The 21,629-nt window shown below is 39.8% G+C and overlaps 2 protein-coding genes and 1 non-coding gene across 4 annotated transcripts in view; all 3 read left to right on the top strand.

The window, feature by feature from the left end:
• The first annotated feature begins 44 nt into the window (after nucleotides 1–44).
• Nucleotides 45–13,220, top strand: LOC111647008 (interleukin-13 receptor subunit alpha-1-like). Its single transcript, XM_023396617.2, has 10 exons — nucleotides 45–358; nucleotides 1,923–2,071; nucleotides 3,644–3,767; nucleotides 3,916–4,015; nucleotides 7,425–7,627; nucleotides 7,990–8,120; nucleotides 9,580–9,703; nucleotides 9,904–10,000; nucleotides 10,088–10,163; nucleotides 10,705–13,220. The coding sequence occupies exons 1-10, from the start codon at nucleotides 286–288 to the stop codon at nucleotides 10,810–10,812; spliced, it is 1,185 nt and encodes a 394-aa protein (XP_023252385.1). The 5' UTR covers nucleotides 45–285; the 3' UTR covers nucleotides 10,813–13,220.
• Nucleotides 13,221–14,617: 1,397 nt separating this feature from the next.
• trnar-ucu (transfer RNA arginine (anticodon UCU)) lies at nucleotides 14,618–14,691 on the top strand. The gene has a single exon. It is a non-coding gene; the product is annotated as a tRNA-Arg (tRNA).
• Nucleotides 14,692–17,138: 2,447 nt separating this feature from the next.
• The window catches only part of kirrel1a (kirre like nephrin family adhesion molecule 1a), a 33,154-nt gene continuing 28,663 nt past the window's right edge, over nucleotides 17,139–21,629 (top strand). Inside the window, exon 1 of one of the 2 annotated variants that reach the window (XM_023396595.2) lies at nucleotides 17,139–17,430. In XM_023396595.2, the coding sequence (XP_023252363.1) occupies nucleotides 17,385–17,430 (46 nt within the window). In that variant the 5' untranslated portion in view covers nucleotides 17,139–17,384. The remainder of the gene's footprint in view (nucleotides 17,431–21,629) is intronic. The other variant, XM_023396596.2, reaches the window with a different exon arrangement.

Raw genomic sequence — 21,629 nt, 5'->3', positions numbered from 1 at the left:
AAAAAAAAAAAAAAAAAAAAAAGGAAGCACTCCGCCCAGCTCCAGCCTCCTTCACTTACATGACCTTATCCGAGGAAGCTGGAAGCGAAAATCGATGTGAAACACTGAAACAAGTACAAAGACTTTCTTCCCTTTTTTTTTCGCTTTGCGTTTCTTTGTAACCGGCGACAGCAGGCTCGACAACAGACCGCCGTCTGTCCACAGGAGCGAGCAAACGAAGACGCTTTTCGTCCTCACAGTAACAGCTGTGGAAGAAGAAACTTTTTAGAGGACGTCTCCAAAACTATGAGCAGGATGTTTAACAGTTTGGACCTGGTCGTTGTAGGCTGCCTCTTTCTAATGGTTGAATCCCAAACAGGTAAGAAAGGACATGTATATTTCTTGCCTTGTTTGACCTCCGTGAGATATTGTCCAGTTTTGCCTAAGAGTAGCCCACGTATGTTTCCCGGTACTGACGTCACTACTGCTATCTATCGTTGAACAGAAAGTCTGACCAGGCTAGGCTATATGTAAATATGAATTTCAAACACCTGCATTTAAAATGACCTACCTCTAAGCTCATCAGCCCAGGTTGGTGGTGAGATGGTTAAGTTTAGGGTGGATGTATTAGTTGTTACCACAAGATGTAATTTTAGTATATATAATAAAAATGTTCAAATGTTTTACATGAATTTGAACATATAAGTCTAGCCCATACAAATGTGTATGTTTAGGTATGTATGCTTATATTGCAGACACTGTATATTTGTATACAACATGTTATACCATATAAAAAAATCATAATAGATTATATGATATATATTTTAACATATGTACATATACAGACTTTACTATAGGTATTTCATATATTTTATAAACTGCTATCTTCATATATCCAGGACATGTATATATGTAATAATAATACATCCCCTTATAGATGACATATATGGCAACATCACTCTTGTTATACACACTCACTGGCCACTTTATTAGGCATGTAGACATGGTCAAGAAAATCTGCTGAAGTTCAAACCGAGCATCAGTATGGGAAAGAAAGGTAATTTATGACTTTGAACATGTCATGGTTGTTGGTGCCAGACGGGCTGGTCTGAATATTTCAGAAATGGCTCATCTACTGGGATTTACACGCACAACCATCTCTAGGCTTTACAGAGAATGGTCTGAAAAAGAGAAAATATCCAGTGAGCGGCAGTTCTATGGGTGTAAATGCCTTGTTGATGCCTTAGGTCAGAGGAGAATGGCCAGACTAGTTCAAGCTGATAGAAAGGCAACAGTGACTCAAATAACCACTCGTTACAACCAAGGTATGCAGAAGGGCGTCGAACCTGTAGCCCATCTACAGCAGAAGAATACCACACCGGGTGCCACTCCTGTCACCTGAGAACAGGAAACTGAGGCTACAATTCGCACTGGTTCACCAACATTGAAAAAAAAAACGTTGCCTGGTCTGATCAGTCTCAATTTCTGTTGCAGCATCCGGATGGTAGGGTCAGACTTTGGCGTAAACAACACGAAAGCATGGATCCACCCGCCGTGTATCAATGGTTGAGGCTGGTGGTGGTGATGTAATGGTGTGGGGGATATTTTCTTTGCACACTTTTGGCCCCTTAGTACCAATTGAGCATTATGTATGGGACAGGACACTGATCAGACATGATAGAAGTAGATAAAGGAAATAACGTAGGGTGACATGAGTAGATACCCTGCTCCCCCAGGTATGACAATCACTCTCATCTCAAGCTACATGGGAGTCTTTACTCACGTTTGGTTTGTTCACATGATGATTCTCTGGAAGCTGAGACATTTCGGTGAAGCACAGCTGCTCCTTTGGAGGAACAAATAATGCAGTGTTGACGAAACAGAAAGGTACACAGAAGTCCTTTGTTAAGAGATTTCTGGAATTTCTCTTTCTTTAACTTCAGGCCAAATCTTACCGCCACAATATTTGTCCCAGCTGTGGAGAGAGGAATTTCAACCAGAGTTTACCTGGGCACCACCAAAGCATTCAGTATCAAATTGCACCTATCGAGTAATAGCAAAAAACAAGGACGAAGACAGCGAAAAAAGAACTGTAAGTACGAACATTATTTCCCCACTCAGTAAACTAATTCTGTCTAAAAGCTATGCATGTTGTTCATGAAAGGTTTTATGAATGCAGCTCCTTTAAATCTGCATTGTGTTTGACCGCACCACCTACAAAATATTGTTGTTTTATTATATTAATTGAAGGGTCCTAAGATATATCAGTTTAAATATTTCCAGGATTTATGTATATCAATGCACTCCTGTGAGCAGAGCTAATTCAACTATAAAAGGGTCGTTAATAAACGTACACTATCTTTAGTTTTTGCATAAACAACCACGATGATTACAGGATGAAGCTGGCTTTGTTATATTTATCTATTAATATACTTTTATGTTATTAAAGTGTCTGTGTATAGGAGAATTTCTGTGGTAGACAGCAATGTGCACCATTAAAATCTCTTCAAACAAAAACTTAAGCTACCAGAATTAGACGCTGAAGCCTTAAAGTAGCCATTTGTAAGTTTTCCTATCGCTACATAGCTAGCGTTAGCATTAACAGCTGTACTTAGCAGCCTAGAAGAAACATAGCGAGTACAGCATCAAACTTCATTCCTTTACTCAGCAAGAGGTGGAAAGCAACACCAGTATTAACCCTCCTTTATAACACGTCTTTTCTTCTACTGAAGTTAGCATGCTAACCAGCTAACCCCGGCCCGTCTCGTCACTTTCTGATAGCAACTCACTGTGGCCTCCAACCCACCCTCAGGACATAGTGCTACTCACAGGGCTTATTATAATCTTTTGTTTTATAAAGAGAATAATAGTTGAAGCTCTTGTCAAGTGGCAATCACCTCCACCTTCCTTGGCAGCAGAGAAAACTTACCAATAGCCTCTTTACATAATTGAGTAAATGTAGAAATGCAATAATGTAAAATATATTTCATTACGTTTGAAAATTCAAATTCCTGAACTTAATACATACGTTTCATTATTACTAATGTCTTGATGAGTAAGCAGCATTTAAATGTTGCAGCAAATTTGAACTACACTGCTGGGTATTTCAGTCTGTAAGAAAGAGATCAGAAGCTGATCATCTGTGTTATATGTAAAATCTTATTCTGCAGAGTAACTAGTAACTGTAGCTGTAAAATAAATAAAACCTAATAAAAAGTACAATGTTTGCCTTTGAATGGGAGGGGAGTAGAAGTAGGTAGTAGTTGCATATATACAAAATACTTGAGTACAAGTAGCTCAGAATTGTATTTAAATACAGGTCTTGTGTCAATGTACATAGTCACTTTCCACCAATGACTATATTCAAATTCTAGATTTTGTCATAGAACACCTTAATGAACTGCATTTCTTACAATGCTTGCTTGCTCATGCTAAAAAAGGTCAATAACATAACTTTTTTTTTTTATTAAAAAAATTAAATTAAATTAAAACGTTTTTTCTGACACAGCTCCACAGCTGCCTGTTACCTGTAAAGTGCTAGATTGTCTCGGTGTAATGCTACTGATGATGGTTTGACTGTTTTTATTTTTATTTGTGTGTGTGTGTGTGTGTGTGTGTGTGTGTGTGTGTGTGTGTGTGTGTGTTTCTCTGCTGTTGTAAACAGTTGACCGATTCCCCTCCCTGGTCAAACTACATAGTGATGGAAGGAGGATTTCTGAATCTGTCCGTTCAAACTATCTGTAATGGCAAAGCAAGTGAGCTGGCTTCCCTCATCGTCAATTACCCAGGTAGCTCATTTTGCTCACCATTACCGCTAATATTACCCGATTTTGTTTTCAAAGTTTGAATGCTTCTAAGTAGCTTTTTGAGACATATATCAATGTCTGTGTATTTATTTGTTCATTGAGATGTGTGTATGCATCCCCTTCCTCCCAGAGATGGTGAAGAATTTGGAGTGCTACATACGTTCCTCCAAACAAACTCAGTGCTCCTGGGAGGCAGCCGATCCCACCACTGATCTCAGTTTTTTCTATCGGTATGTACTTTGTTTTATATTGTGTTTTTTTACATATATAATGTATTATACTTATTCAAAAAAAGTATAGTGTGAAGAAGTGCTATAGATACAAGTTTTTCTCAGAGAAGTTAAGTAAACGGAAACTCACTATTACACAGTATGAGTGAGTAAGCTGTATTGCAATATTTCCTGCTAGACACCGGTAAACTTTAGTTTCATCACATATGAGTCAGTGTTGACCCAAGTGTAAGTAAAGAGCTCGGGTTCAATTGAAGCAGAATTTCTTATTAATGACTCAGCTTTTTATCAGTCCAGGGGGTGTCAGTTGTTTATTGACTATATGAGGCTTATATTTGTTGAGGTCCAAGCCATACTTGGTAATGTAGCGTTAACTGTTATCGCCAACCAGCCATAACCAAACAACCATTAGCATGACTACAAATCCAAAGCTGGGAAGCAGATTCATGATCAAATGTTCAAACTTATAGCATCATCACCATATACTCCTGTAAAACTTTCAGTATATTCAGTTTATTTTTGAATTCACAAGGTTAAACTTATGCATACCAATCTGCAGTAAGTCACACATGTGCAAGTCACAAGCAAGTCCCACGTTACTATGGCTAGAATCAAGCACGATAAGTCGAGTCCCCGCTGTTTATCAAGCAAGTCACTAGTGAAGTTATATGAAATTCTGATGATCAAACCCAGTTTCCACATTTAAATCAGTTAAAAGACAGAGGTCATGAAAAGTTTAGTTTTACTTTCAACATTAACAAAAACTGTTGCAGCTGCTTACACCTGATAAATGTTACGCATATTTGACATCTTGTCGCAATATGTGGCATGTGTGACTACAGCCACCCACTGCTTCAATTATTATTATTAGTTCCACCCAGGATGTTATGTTTTCACCCATGTATGTATATTTGGCAGCAAAAAGCACTGAACCGATTTGCACCAATCTTGGTGGAGTGATGGGACATAAGCCAGGGAAGAACTCTTTCAGTTTCGATTTGGATCTGGGCTAATAGGGCGGATCCGGGAGTTTTTTTCTTTTTATCACTTTATTTAATGTGGAGGATTGTTTGGCCTTGGTGGAGATATGTGCTCTACTTGTGTGCCATTCTAGTTATTACTAGACAGGGGTGTTTCTAGGGTTTCAGGAGATTGGGGGCTTAGCCCAGGCATTTGTGGGGAGGTCTGGGGGGGGGTTTGTCCCCCTGGAAAATTTTTGAAAAAACATGCTCTTTTTTTATATTTTTTTATACACTCTGGCACCTTATTTACATTCAAAGCACATGTCTTAATCACTGAAAAAAATGTTCTGTTCTCTCTCTCTCCACCATGTGCTGCACTCACACTATTTTTAATTATTATAACTTTGTTAGTAATTAAGATTCATTACACTTTTTTATTTATCTATTTATTGAAACCTTATTTATTGGCACCTTATGTATTGGTTTTAAACACTTTATATCTACTTGATATAAGGTGTTTTGTATGAAAACCCCAAGTTTTTAATTTCCCAAGTGTCCTGTATTACAAAAACATGTCTGGCATTTTGTAACAAAGCAAACCACTTGAAAATCGGTTGAACAGGGTTATGATGATTGTACTTGTGGATAGAGTACAGCACCTGCCTGCATTAGGAGGGGTCCTTGCCGTTTTACTTGATGGACATCTGTTTTACCAGAACAACTTGGGTAAAGGTCAATAATCCACAGGAAAGTTAAATCATCACTGAGAAGTTACAACAGGCTTAATGTTTAACCTTACTCCTCTTTTGGAAAGATGTAAACTGTAATTTGAGTCACGCTATTATGTCACTCACTCACTCGCTGACCGCTGACCACTGACCATCAGACTCTGCCACACCCAGGCACACAAACACAGAGCTATTATGTTACAAAGACTACCAGACCTATGTTAAAAATGATATCCGGGGCTACACTCAAAGCTCACTTTCAAACATGGTTGATGTGTTTATACAGTTTGTCAGTTGGTCAAATAAATTCTTATCTTGCGTTCATGAGATTACACATGGTGAGAATTTTTAACTCAATAGAAAAAAAAAGATTTGAGCTGTGGAAATCTCAGGTCACAGCTAAACAAAAAAAACAGACCCGCAGTGTTCAGCTGTTTTAGGAAATTACTGAGCGCTTTTAAAAAAGTAAAGCCTTGCATTGATGACCTGAATGTAATGACTTGCATCTGAAGTAGGGAGGGATGTGCTCTGAGCCGATGGGCTGAGAGCCACAGACATGGTGGGAAAGCTGCAAAGTATTGAGAAACAGAGAGATAAAGTAACAGCTGGTCCTGAAAATAACAAAGCAACTGTATATGTTTAGGCTACTGTGAGAGATTTTTTATGTTGTTTTTTGAATTATTGCCCAACTAAACAATGAGCCTTTATTCTCCCATGCTATCTGTTGATCAGTCAGTGAGTGCAACCAGCTAGTTCTCACTTTGTTTGGGCACTTAAGGGCCGCAAAAAACACTGGCACATCATCACCTTTGTGTTAATCTTGTTTGAACACAAGTGTTAGTAGTAGTAGTAGTAGTTATGGAGCAACATTAGCATTCGTTTGGCATTGTGTCCAGTGTTTGCTCTCTTTTTTTAGCTCTGTGGGAAATATCAGGCTCTTAAGCTGCTAAATGCTCCACTGTGTTCACAAGCTAGTTGCTAACTGTGTCTGTTTGCTTATTGGTACTGAGTTTACAGTAGAGCTTTTATTCCACTGAGATCAGCTGAATTGTGCTGCTGAAAATTACACAATGAAACTACCAAAACACGAGCACGTTTAACGGACCGGATTGATTAGCTGAACCTTGTAAAGCTCCAGAGCAACAGATTTTAATGATAATTCTCTATGAAAGACCACACTACCAAAGTTTTAATGTGTGTGTTAAAGTTTCAAAATCTCTGTAGAAGAACTAGTTTAACCTCATTTATTGTATTTCTTGGCAGACTGCACTAACTTCCTGGAGTGTTATTATCAACATGAGGCTGCCAGGCAACTCGCAGAAACTCCAGGAAATCACTGCACCCTGCCAAGACAATAGTTAGACCACCTAACAGTTGGGTGGTTTGGTTTTTGGTATGGATTAAATAAGATATAACATGTTAGTTATTGAGCTGAGATGTGATAGAAGGCTATATTTGGGTAGTGTAGCTGTTTGCCCCTGTTTTCCAGCTGCTGGCGATGGCTTCATATGTAAGGGACAGACAAAAGAGTGGTATCAGTGAAAAATGAAAAAGCATATTTCCCAAAATGTTGAACGTTCTCTAACTTTATTGAACTAGTAGTAGGAAAATCTGGCCTTATTTAAACATATGTTCATTTTATCAATTCATTGTTTAATTACTTTACTTCAGTAGTGTGCAGTTTGAAAGTTAATCACCCCTTTTCTCTGTTTTTCCAAGATTAGTGGATGAAGATTTGACTGTTTCTTTTGGGGACGAGCCCTCGCCCTTACGAGAGTGCTCATCGTACAGTTCCACTGAGGGCGTGAGGACTGGTTGTGAACTGCAGGCGAAGGTCAAACAGATTATCCACATCTTTTTTAACGGAACAGTGAACAACACTCTCTTCAGGAACACCTTCACAAAAGATCTTTTGGATAATGGTACGCAACAAGCGGACTGAGCCGAGCTAATTTGGTATCAGGAGTTCCACGGAGGAAATATTCTGTTGAAATACGCTGCGCTTCCCCATTGAGTCTCACGGTCACTCTCTGTCCTTTCTTAGTTATTGTGTGGTGAGAATGTGTGTGCGCATGTGTCTGTTTGTGTGCCTGTACTTGTTCAAACGAGGGGTGTGACACAATCCAGAACTTACAGCTTTAGACTACACAGAATGCAGCCATTTTAGGAGAGCAAAAATGTGTGTGTTTGTGTGTGTGGGGGAGGGGGATTTTCAAGAGAGTTTTATGATTGGGTGACACTGGATTGTGGTTACTATCGCTCTGTCTTGTCTCTCCCTGCACAGTGAAACCACCTCCCCTTAACTGGACGGTCATTAAGGCTAGGGATAAATTCATCATCAGCTGGATTCCTCCTGACATTGGAAATCTGACATGGAAGTTCCAAATTAATTACACTGAGTGTGTTAATACAACGGTAACTGTTTTGAAATGTATACTGTGTTTTAGTTTAGTTGTTGTACGTAAGAATTCAATGGACACAAACAACAGCCATGAATAATTTGAACCGAATACCTAATTGTCAAATTTAATCACTACTGAATAGTTAATATTATAATTAAAATACCACTGAAGTTCTAGCACTGAAAATTTTTTCTCTAAAAAACCATCTAAATTAAATTATATGGTTCTAATTTCCTGGTATGAAATTTCCAGATGGTGACCCAGTGTTGCCATGTGGTGTACTGGAAACATCCGGTGTTTCTGTCCCTGATATAAAAAACATGTTGATTTATTTTTCTTCCTTGTGAAAACATTTGCAAAGCTGATGTTTTTGATGTATTAAAATCCTTTGAAAATGGTAAATGGACTTGGACTGCATCTACATAGTGCCTATAAAGTGCTTTACAATATTGCTTTTCACTTGCATTGAGTTACCACACAAAGCATTGGCGAACAACTTAGGGTTCAGTGTCTTGCCCAGGGGAAATTTGACCCCAAGCCCAACCCTCTGTTAGTGCATTGCTATGTTTCTCGTAGCATAACCGCCACCAACCGTTGATGAGTGGAATAGTGTCCAACCAGCAGTAGCAATATGAATTGCGTTGGCCACATTTTCCTCATGTTTAGAGGATGATGCTCCCTGGCTTTGGCGATCACCTGACTTTTCCAGCTATTGTATGGATTGTCATGAAATCTGATGCACTAATGAGCCCTACTGACTTAAGGGTCTCATATTGTATAAAGGAAGATTTGCATGTCTTCTTTGATTATAAAGCAGGTCTAGGTTCTATATTAATACTGTGAAAGCATCAAAGTGCTCAGTCCACAGAGAAATGCACACAGTCTGTATTTAGACACTGAGCCTTAAAACCAGCCGTCAGGACTTATATCTAAATATCTAATATCTATGTGATGGATCGACACCAAATTTTGTAGAGGCATCCCAGAGGATGAACTTTCCTCTGAATTTTCATCGGGCGACATTTGTTTCTTTTATGACCAATTTCCTGCAAAACTCACTAAACAAACTAACACAGAGACACCAGTGTGGTTTTAGGCTCTTAATCTTGTTTCAATATTCTATCCTCATTTGTAAACCCTAAAAAAGCTTAAATCAATTTTTGGAAGTGACACAACTGGAAATTACCTAGAAAACTTTAGGACAAACTGCATATAATCAGAATACATAATTGCATATAGATTGTTTTCAGAGCAATATATGTTAAATTTAAATTCAGATTATATAAACCTGGTGGTTACATTCACCATAAGGTATGAAGGTGCCTCTAAGCTTAATATTTATTTATATATATATATATATATATATATATATATATATATTCATATTTGCCTCTATTGAATGTAGTCATATTGCCATATCTATTATAGAGCTGATTAATCACTATTACAATTGTGCCTTCATTTTCTCACAGATTAAGACCATTGAAAGAGGAACATCAGCTCATCTGAACCTGGTTGCTCACTGTCAGTATCGCATAAGTATTAGAGCAAAGCATGAAAACTCTTGTACGCAGTGGAGTGACGACAAGTATTTTGGTAGGTCATCGTCTCTCTTATGTTTATAAAGGAACTGTTTACAGCCTCCATGTGAAGGATTTGAAAATGTTGCTGCCATCTAGAGGCTGCTGTAAGAATGATACACTGAATGATGCACTTGGGTTTGAAGTTCTCCGTGAAAGCACTGGGTTTAAATTGTTACTTGAAAGCTGATCATGGTGTTACTTATGTTTTTGCAGATGCAGATACAGATCCTAAAGCAATGGTGTATCTTGCCATTATCATCCCACTGATGTTTGCTGCCCTGGCAATCCTGATTTTTGTGTGTTGCAGGAAGTATGTGAACTCTGCACCTTTCTCGCTTGGCTCCTATTGATTTGTAGTCTTCTTCTTTGCCTCTAATATTTGACTCTCACTGTGCAGGAATAAGGAACATATCTTCCCCAAAGTACCACAACCTCGGGACTTCCTCAGCGATATTTCCGACAACAATAATAAGGTAACTGTTTTTTCTTAAAGATTCTCCTGTCTCCTAAAATCATTAGAGACATTTTGGGATGTGCACATTTTCCGTCTTACCCAGACAGTTAAGGATGAGGAGGGATGTGAATATAACACATTGTGTTTTTGTGCCAGGTGCGGTAACTTCATGTAGTCTGGCTGCCTGGCAACCCCCTGAAAATAACACTGTATCATTTTTACACATTGCCTTTTTTTCTTTTTTCTTTTACAGATTAAACAAGATATGAAGTGTCAAATATTGAACTTTCGTCTTTGTGCTAAGCTAAGCTAACAGCAAAAAAAAAAGGAAATGCCCAAAATGTCAAACTATTCCTTTAACAATGACAGCAGTAAAGTTAGTTAGAGAAAAATATGAACTGGACAAAATAAAACATAAATATATAAATACAGTGGTATTTGGTGGTATGGTAATATAATGGTAAAATCACAAAAATCACAATAAAATGATGGGTTTTTAAATGCAACACTTGGGTTTGGCTTTCTCTGACACACACATTTTTTCTTCTTCTTTTCCTCAGAGCACTGTTTGTGATCTGTACATCCCAGCAAAGGAAGAGGAGAACTGTAACATCACTCTGGTAATGGATCCCCAAATCAATAATACAGAAGAAAAACACAAACAATAAGACACGATACTGCCAAGTCTGCAGTGATAGCAGCTCGCATCTGGAACAACTGATGGGGTCTCCCAGAGTCTTGTTGATCTGACTCTTACAAAAACAATGGAAGCCTTTACTGTTCAATTGATGAATCCAGGCACAGACTTTGGACCCTTTGTTTTGTGGCACGTTGAGTGAGTCAAGGGATGTGTCAACCAGAACTTCCGTTGCACAAAGAACACTGGCAGCTACTACATTCAGGTGCAATGTTGTTTGCAAACTGATGCAGCTGAAATCCGACTTCACTCGCTGTTATTTAGACAGGTGAAGTAAGTTACACTGAATGACACGGCACTAAGTTGAATTCACATTCTAACCAGTCCTCCAGTAACAATTCCAGTCCTTATCACCATGTTATGTTTGCAACACCAGCAGTTCTAACCCATTAGTTACAGTAAATTTGTCCTTGTTCAGATTTTTAAAAAAAAAATCATATTAAATGCAATATCTTTGTAGTATCAGTGTCAGAGAACACAAGCAACTTAGAGACATCATCTTTTGCTTTCGGGAACTTTTATCAGTGTTTGTTTGTATGTTTTTAAACCTATAATATACCTGGTTTGATTCTATTATAAAACTAAGCTATTAAGGCTCATTTACTGTTCAGCTTTTCTACTGATCCATGACTGTCCCTGTCAAATAAGCATAAAAAGTCAACTAATAGAATACCAAGCAAGCCAGTCTGATGTATACAAATATACAATACTTATGTCTCAAGGCCAACATCTTCTCTGGTCTACCATGCTCAGTGCCAGTCATCCTTCCCGACTTGGGAGATTAATAAATATCACAATTACAGCGCAATAAAAGGTTTTGATATACAGTGCTATTGGTATTTCATTGTGTCCAATCCAATGTTTGTGGTTTAACTTCTCCAGGGATTTCCTTTATTTCGGTGTTCAGGTGTTTGTAGAGCTAAAACTCACCTGAAAGTGTATTTCATTTGCTAGGTTGAGAACACACTGAAATACGTATAATTAAATGAATTTCCTCCCTCTCATGTACCATGAATGTGAAATGACTGAAGCACTTCTGTGTAAATACTGATGTATCAATATTGGTGCTCTACACTTTGAAATTGTTGCCAGTTTGAATGTCCAGCTGTGAACGGTTTATATTTGATTTTACGTTCTTTTTAAGAAATATTTTTGAGTGTTTGCTTTGTTGTGATTTTATTTGCATGTGACAGTGTCCATGTGATAATTATGCATCTGGAGCCAGTAGCAGGTTAGCTTAACTTAGCTTAGCTTAGCTTACTAATACTTTTTTTCTTTTTTTTTTTAAGGTTATGAAATGAAAAACAGTAGATTGGATTTCCCAGCATGTTGAGCTTTTAACACAGCGTTAATGGCTTGGAGCAATCTGTAAAATCTGCAATCTTTTTTTCTTGAGCTGATCATTTGACACCAGTTGAAGTTGTGTGGTTTGTAAATGTATCAAACAGCATAAAGTGCCAATATATCTGTTTTGGTTGTTGTTATAATCACTTAAGAGTGTTTATGTTCTGTTTACTTTTTTTAAATGCAAATGATGATCTGAAACAATGTATTGCATTTTTGATTTAAAAGTTTAATCATTTATTTGATGATGTTTGCCCTCCCTCTGCAACTTATTTCTGTCCTGCTTTTGATTTGTATTGTTGTTGATTTGTTTGTCAAAGCATTATTATTACTATTATTATTGTTATTATTATTATTATTCATTTGTGCATTCTGTCATATATGGACCAAATCCAGAATACAAAGTCAGAGTTACAGCCATCTAGTTAACAAGGTGGATAGAGAGTTTACAAGCCTGAGCTCACAAGTTTAGTTTTGGGACTAAAAGAAGTGAAGCGACCTAAGGATTATTGATGAATGGAGAATACAGTTGTAACCAAAGCACAGCATATGTGGGTAAGTAGACTGGTAGATTTTCAGATGTTTGAAGGAGGGGATTTCTTAGTTAAACAGAAAAGTTTCACTTCTCCTCAGTTTAAAACCAATGAAACTCAACTGGTCAACTTTAAAGTCAGACAGGGAAGTTTTGAAACTGGTTTAAAATTGCTACATTCTGGGTCCAGTGACTTTTTTCCAAGAACAGTTGAACGGGTGCATTCCTGAAATTTCCTGAGATGCTACTTTCTGTTACCAAGCTTTTTTTCCCCTTCTGTGTGGACATACTGTAATGTAGATACAGTCATGTTACAGTAATATATAACTTATCTCTCTGGGCGCATGTTGTGTGACTGATTCAGCATCAGTGGATAACTCCTGGCAGGTTTTAATGATGATTTGAAACTTACTAAGGCACATGTCTGTTGTGGAAATTCACTATCCAATGTCATTGGACTAAAGCAGAGGCCAATTTACAGCTGTGTGCCGTAAATTACAAGATTCTTGAGTTTCTGTCTTTTCTTTTTTTCCAAAGATTTTCAAAACACAAATAAGACCAGATCCACTCTTGTTATATTTGGGCTATTGAATACTTCAGAATCCAGCAAAAACTTACAGAACTTCTACCCAGCTTTGCGTGTGTGTGTGCGTGTGTGTGTGTGTGTGTGTGTGTGTGTGTGTGTGTGTGTGTGTGTGTGTGTGTGCTTATATTGCTGTGGTTGTTTTTCTTTGCTGTGGGTGTTGCTACTTGCTTGTAGTTAAATTGAAACAATGTGTCCATTCGACGACCTGTAGTGCAAAGTGTGCTTATGCTTCACAGTAGAAATATATATATATGTATGTAGAAATATATATTCATAGAACAATTAATAGTTTCTTTTAGGCTGGATTTGCAGGACTAGGGGGTTGGGAGACTGGAGGAATAAGAAGTGGAATTATACATTATATGGGATTAAACACATGAATCACCAAGTACAAGAATTTACACATACTACAGTGTGTGGACACATTACTACAGTGTGCTGCCTATATGCTACACACTGTAGCTGCACCAACACAAACAAAGCTGCACAGAACAAAAACCTGGCTTGTTCCACTTGGGTGTTCTTGACATGAAAAGTAGAAAAGAAAGTTAATGAGGGTGTCACACTGCGGTGAAGGGCGCGTGGAGGGAGGTGTGTGTAGTAGCCTAATTGGTTATCTGATGCAATCTTGGTGTAACCCCACTACTCACTAGTATCACTCCGCACAGTGAGAATCCTGCACCATTTCCACACAGGACCTCCGTTGACCTACATGTGAGAGACTCCATGACTATGAAGAGTAAAAATAAATGTGACTTTACCGTACAAAGGCTAACTAAGCTATTTCTTACAGGGATATCAAGCACAGTTCCCTTTTATTCCTGTTAACTGGAAACACGATTTATTTTTCTGTGAATTGGTTCAAAATGTCCGTAAATGACCAATAATCGTATAGAATATAATTCCCTTTTCACTTAAATCTGTCTACTCACCCATACACGTAATATTTCATAGTGAAAACGGATGATAAAAACCTCTGACAGACACCATTTGGGCGAGTAGCGTTAAGATAGCCTGATAGAAATTAATTTCCTGATGGCGCAGTTTCAAAATCAAAGTCTAGCTTGAGAACACATATTGGAGACTTTTATTTTTGTAAATTCGGACTCTTCACCTCCTCTCATACACCTGCTAACCTGACGCAGTTCCTAGGACCCTCCCACCTCAGCATATAACAGCGCCCTCTGGCGGTCGGCCCCGGAAGAACCAACATGTCGGCTCAGACTGGTCCTGATGCTGCAGGGATACAGAGAGCAGCGTTATGAGAAGATGTGAAGTATGTAAACCGTGCCAGTCCTAGGATATTCTGGCGCAGTCTCTGTGGCGCAATGGAATAGCGCGCTGGACTTCTAATCCAGAGGCTCCGGGTTCGAGTCCCGGCAGAGATGAGTCACTCTGTGTGCCGCACGGCAGACCTGCGAATATTTTTATCATACGGACACAGTAATGATGTTTTGGTAGCAGGCTTAAACGATGAAATAGCCGCATTAACGTAGCTATAATGTGAGCTACAGTGAAGAGAATGAAATACAACTCCATCACCGTTCTTCTTTGAATAGTGTCTTCTTTTCTGCTATACTCAAACTAATAGTAGCCTAACAAAAAAAAAACAATCTTGAGTATAGATTTTATTTAAGAATGTCGGTTCAGACTGAATAGATTTACTCATATGAGCAACAAATAAGAAATATAAATTTTAACCTACATTTTTTCCTTTATTTTGCCTGGTGTCTGACTTTATACCCCATGTTCAGTATTTTCAGCCACATCTGTTTTAACAGGGGTGACATGGATTAAGAGCAGCTCCAATAATTTTGGAAAATGATATCTTGTACAAAACCCTTAAAGATGACAGTGTGGTAGATGCATTTTCATTTGTGAGCATAATTTCATAGAGTAGCTACAATTTTGGGCTTCAGCTTAGAAAATAACCACGAAACGTGTCAAATTATTAAAAATGTATTTCTTCTTATTTCCCTTAAAATATTCTGTACAGTAGATTATCAATGATACATTAACATATGAATTATTACTATATTTTATGTATTCACAGCTCCTCGCAAAGGCTTCTGTCAGCCAGTAAAGATGGACAAAGACCGTATACGTTTGTTAATAACAAGGTGAGTGTGTCATAGGCCTATTGTAATGGCTTACATCTGAATCCTGCCAAGCCAGCGAAATGTGCGTGAGGGCGTGCGTGCGAGAGTGCGCGCGCGCGAGCGCAGATATTTTGGGATCCTTGCTCCAGTTGTGCTGGGAGCACATGCGGGGTCACTCTTGGTCGACGACACAGGGGGGCGCTCCAGCATCTCTGTAAAATCACTCTCTCCTCCCGGTCTGTCTGAGACGGGAGGAACCGGGTCACTGTGGAGACCTGCTGAGCTGTGACACCCACAGTTTTGCAGGGAACCGTCCCCTAAAATCGGTAGCCTATATTATCTTACAGGAATTAGGATGTGCTGGGTTTATTCGTCAGTCGTTAGGGCTGTTTTATTATGGTGACATCACTGCTTTATCCCACTAAATGGCCAATATTATTTTAGGGAGTGATGTAAATACTCCTGCATTGTTCATTTCTTCTATGGGCCCAACTCCTTTACTGACAGAACACAGCATCTCCTCTAATTGTGTTTTTTTCTTAAATATAGAGCTCAGTGTGACACAATATCACCTTCGAATTATGTGTAATATCAGTCTAAATTTACTGCATGTTCTGTATTCACATTGGACGTACATGTTCAAACATTTCCCATGATATTCTTATAGATATCTCTATGTTTACAATGTACCCTGCGTATGAATTATGAAATGAGGTGGATATAGGCTTAGAGGTGAGTTAAGGTAGGCCTGTCTAAAATTACTTCATTACCTAATGCCCCACTGTGAAAAGCAGAAACCAAGCAGTCTCTGCTACAGCAAATGTGTCAAAATGATTATGCCTCTCTAAGCTGGTTTATTATTATTTTTTTATTTCATAATGTATTTTTTTGCCGGTGGTGGACTGTGCAAGATCCAGAGGGAGAGAAAAAAGGGGGCAGTGCTGTGGTGATGCTGACGTGAGAGAGAGAGAGAAAGAGAGAGAGAGAGAGAGAGAGAGAGAGCGAGAGAGAGGGAGAGAGAGAGAGAGGAATGCGCCGCTAATGAGAATATGACGTCAAGTCAGAGAGATTACAGCAAGCACCGGAAGTAGAACGTGATCACTTTGGGTGAAATTTTATTTCATATTATTTGTAAGAGAGGCGTCAAAAATAGCTTTATTATTGTTTGAGGGAGAGATGGCAAAACAATAAGTAGCTAATACAAATAAAGGTTTTGAAATTATATATTAGGGTATAATTAATTCAATTTAATTAGAAATTAAATAAATCATTCTTTAGCTGAGTTCTACCAGAATGCACATTCTCTAAAAAGATGTATTCCTTAACACCTCTAAAACAAACAAACAAAAAAAATTAGAAAGAGGATGATTGCCAGAAAAAGAAGATTTGGAAGAAAATATAGTTTATTCTTATAGAAAATATAAATTAATTATGAAAATAGCACTAAGAAGACAATCTGTCACCCTGTAGTATAGTTACTACAGTGTTTTGTAAAATGGCTTACATCACATAGGCTAGGTTTGGGTGCCAAGCAAAAGTACAAAACACTGTGAATGTAAGAAACAAACGTATTTATGAAATTGAAAGCCTACTACATATATTTATTATGTATTATTGACAGATTTTATTTACACAAATGAAACATATCTCCATCAGTGTAACCACATTCTTTCATGTGGATCTTACTTTGAATATCACGACCGGAAGTGTGAGCTGTGTCATTACCGCTCGCTTACCGCCTCGGTCTAGAGTAGAAAACGGACTGTCGCTGGAGAGCAAAGAAGAGGAGAGAGGTGAAAAAAGCAGTGAAATGGTGTAAAAGCCGAGCGCGTCCAGCACGAATCAAGGGACCAGCGAGGAGGAGCGACGCAGGAGGATTATTGTCGTTTCTATAATTATTGTTAAAGTCAGTAAACTCCCGCTTTTTGATGCTGTCCTCACGGAGGTCTGAGCCAATAACGGACTTATTGGTCGGCTGAACCATGCAGAGGCTGCTGCTCCTGAGTTTGGTGTTGAGTTTTCAAACTGGTAAGACTGAATTTCTTTCTTTTTAAGCGCATCATGAACAGCGAGTATGGTTCAGATAAAAAATTCTGTGAAGACACAGAGGCTTTAAAAAACAATCACAGCCCTCCGTCGGTGATCTTTGAGAAGTGTGTGTGTGTGTGTGTGTATGTGTGTGTATTGTGTGTGTGTGTGTGTGTGTGTGTGTGTGTGTGTGTGCGTATGTTGTGGAGAGGAAAAAGAGAAAGACATATAATATGATTGAATAGCATTCCCATATGAACCGCAGCGGTGGATCACCTTAGGCGTATGTGTGCGCGTGCAGCTGCGTGAGAGAGAGAGAGAGAGAGAGAGAGAGGGAGCGCGCGCGTGTGTGTGTGACTGCGTGTCCGCACCGCAGCAATGGATCACCACACTTTTTTTTTTTTCTAATTATGATCATTGTCGTCTGTACGCTTGCGAATACAATTGTGCACGTGCGTGCATGCATCCAACTTGAACATGAGCGGTTGCACGCGCGTCCACCACCGGCCTAAATGACCTTTTGCATATGACAAACCCACCGGTGCCGTTATTCTAACGGGCCGTGGTGAGGCGCTGAGGACGTGACGGGAATGACAGTGATTGACCAGCGCTGCTCTACATGCCAGCAGCACTTCCACACTGCTATCGCGTCTGAATGGCTTGTCAGTCAATGAGCCCACTGCTACCAGCCCCTGTAGTGATCCTGTAGTGAAAGGCAGCTTCTCTCCCCAAGCCCCCCCCCCTTTTCACACACACACACACACACACACACACACACACACACACACACACACACACACACACCCCCCTCTTGTGCTCCTATCCTGCTGTCCTACCTGAGTGCTTGACCATTTTAACCCTCTCTGTTGCATTTGAACAGCACAATGAGGCTGTGCAGCAGCAGCAGCAGCGCCCATGCATCTGTTCCCCCTCCATACCTGTGGGGTGCCAGGTAGACTGTTGGCTTATGATAATCACAGCTGTAGCGGAGTTGCTAGGAGACAGGAGGCTGAAGGAGGAGGAGGAGAGGATGGTTGTAATTTCTCTAAGCTACCTGTTTGATCGAGGCATATCTGTGTGTCGTCGTGGCGGCACAGCCATAGCAGACCTCCCCTCTTTTTTTTTTTTTTTCTCACACACACACACACACACACCTTCATTGTCTACCATGGGTGACCGGGAGCGTGCACGGCTGGTTGCTGGCTTGCCAGTCGACCACTTCATCATAGGTAGGGGGCGTGTTCAGGGAAGCGAAGGTATAGAAAAGGATGATGTCACCGTGTCTGCCAGGCTTTGTATCGCTCAGCCTGGCTCACCATGCTCAGCATCCACCCAAAGTGTGTTGCTGGGGGTGGGGGGTGTCACGCAAGCACATCTACATACAGTCAGGAGCACATTTATCCTTTTCATCCACATATCAGGCGCTCCACGAATCCACATGTGACACAATCTGGCAACCGTCGCAACACACAAACACACAAACACACGCACAGCCCCTGCTCTCTCTCCATCGGGACCCCTTGTTTCTGTCACATGCTGTTGCCCTGTTTGTCCACTCATAAACCGTTCATGACACACGCACCTACATAAGCACATACACACACACACGCACACACACACGCACACACACACACACACACACACACACACGCACACACACACACACAGACCAATTACATGTGTGAAGCCATGTGTCCCATTGTCTGTTGTTGCACTGTAGCAACGGTATAATCCATTGTTACTCCATGTTGGGCTCTCAAACACAAACATATTTGCTTCCAAAGGCTTTCCCGAAGACAAGATTAGCAGGCTGTAAGATTTTAAATTGCTGTAATAGATGTAAGGTCTCAAATCTTCCACTGTGGCTTTTGCGTTGGGCTATGAAAGCATAAGAGGAATAGGCATAATCCGGAGAGAGCAAGAGTGAAAATCAACCTCAAAAGAGATAAAAACTTACTGTAGGTGCAGGCGCATTTTTCCAAGGAGCACGCAGACCCTTATCTCTTTATTAGACTAGTAAAACAGTATTCCATGGTCTGCAATTTGCACACATGTAATTGCCTAGCAGTGCTAATGATTGCATGGTTATTAGTCAAGCAGCTAATTAAAGCTGTGGTGAATCAGAATGTTTTTAAGTTATTTAGATTAAATGATACAGCTGCAACTAGGACAAAGTCTCTACTAGCAACACCACTGTGATTGATTTAGTATCCCGGCCTTGTATCTACATACCAACCTGGTAATAAGTCCCAAGCAAGCGCCACCATTAACGCAGCTGTTAAATGTTCCTGCATAATCAATCATTGCAAACACACTCCCTTAACTTCCTAATGAGCAGCAGAGCCCTGAGGTCGGACTTGCGGCACTGCACCTACAGGCCAGACGGTGGTGTGAAATGCTGACTCGGACAAAGGCTCCAGTGCAGGTGTACCATTTGTCAGCCTCTGTCCTTTTGTGTGGACCGAGGCCATGAGCTGCCGCCGCTGCCCTTACTGTACGCTCTGAATCAGCCGAGCCGAGCCGTGATTCATAGACCTCAGACGGATTCCTGAGTTGTGCTCGGCAAAAGGAAATATTCAGACGCTGGAGGAGTCAGACACATTCGGGGGGCTTTTACACCCAGAGAAAGAAGGGTTCCTCAAGGGTTGTTTGATCGGGGAAGTAGTGGTTCTACTACTATATGTGTAATGTTAATGACTCAAAGTCGACTGTAACAGTTCAAATAAAGATGAAGAATTAGGGAAGCCTCATAAAGAATCCAGTTTAGTACTAAAACACTCTGTTAAAACTGACGATTTACAGCATTTCCTGCGTTCTTGCCAGTAATCATCTGTGACATTTTCATCTAAATGAATCCCAATTTTTCCTATCTAAGTCATGTACAGTGACTATTTTTCCATTTGCTGAGGTGGGGGAAAAAAAACAATCCTCTATCACACAGCAAGTGATTCCTTTTTTTTGTTCTCACAATAAATAAAAGAAGAACTGAGCAGTTAGCTCGAGCTAATCCCACATAGCCAATCCTCTGTCTCATTAAGCTCATGCAGATCTGGAGTGTAACCTCTAAAGTTCATTACAAGAGGGATGTGGACACAGTTGGCTGTAATAACCACTAAAAGTGCTTGTTTCTGCTTGGAGAGATGATGTATGAGCAGTAGTAGCTGATAGAGAAAAAAGTGCCACCTACATAAACTCAAACTTGTAAGGATACTCCAACGGATTACTGCTTATAGAACTATTTATAGCAACGTGAAAGCGTTCCGCCATGGTTTCAAGGCTAACGAACCATTTTTGCGGTGCTATACTGAACCCTCTGTGGCTCAGAGTGTAGATCTGGAGTGACATATGTAGCGAGGCAGAAGTCTGTTTTTAATTTTGATCCCGGGGAGCGAGATGTGACTCCAGTAGGAGCATCCTACCGTTAATATGCGAATTCGGGTCATGGTTTTTTTTAACGGGATCTGAATGAAGCCTATTTACCGAAAAGCATCTCTAATTGACATCAGCCACTGAAAGCAATCACCGAACCAGCTGTAAAGCTCAATCTGGGAATGGAGCCCATAATGTTATAATGTACATCCACGCCTGTTGTTCCCCATTGGGTTCCATTCAATCAACAAATTCTTGGCATTTCTGTCCCGGCGGGTGTTTGTCAACGTGTGACATGTTGATTTCTTCTCTCGGTTGATATGTTTGTTTAAGGGCATTCCTCTGGACACGAGTGTCCTATAATGCTTTTTGAAGTGGTGCTTGGGAGAACAAAGAGGCTTGCATGCATGCTCTCAGATGATCCAGTAAAAAAAAAAAAAAAAAGACCCTGATAGAAGTACAGAAGTATTTAGTAGGATAATTCGTTAGCAAACTTGTGGTCAGAGGTAAATTAAATCAAAAGTATACAAGTGTTTCCTTTGAGCATCCTCAACAGCTATGCTGTGAATGTTTCTCAAGTGAAGCCCCAGGATTTAAAGGCCCCATAATCTGATTGTGCTTGACAGGCCGGGGGCATCCAAGTTATAAAAAGAAAAATGAAAAAAAAAAAACATCCCCTTAAAAATGTTTCTTTATGCAGAGTCCCCTGAGCAAAAGAGGAACACTTTATCACATCTGACTGAATCTATTGGCCTTGTTTTCCCAAATTGCGCGGCCACATTTTTGCAGCGAGGACCAATTTGGGGGTGATGGAGGAGGTAGGAGTGGGG

This window comes from Seriola lalandi, unplaced genomic scaffold (genome assembly GCF_002814215.2).
Source record: "Seriola lalandi dorsalis isolate HSWRI2012SDOR001 ecotype SW California unplaced genomic scaffold, Sedor1 jcf7180002054979, whole genome shotgun sequence".
Taxonomy (NCBI): domain Eukaryota; kingdom Metazoa; phylum Chordata; class Actinopteri; order Carangiformes; family Carangidae; genus Seriola; species Seriola lalandi.
Note: the sequence above shows the minus strand (reverse complement) of the source record. Positions and strands in the feature narration are given on the sequence as shown.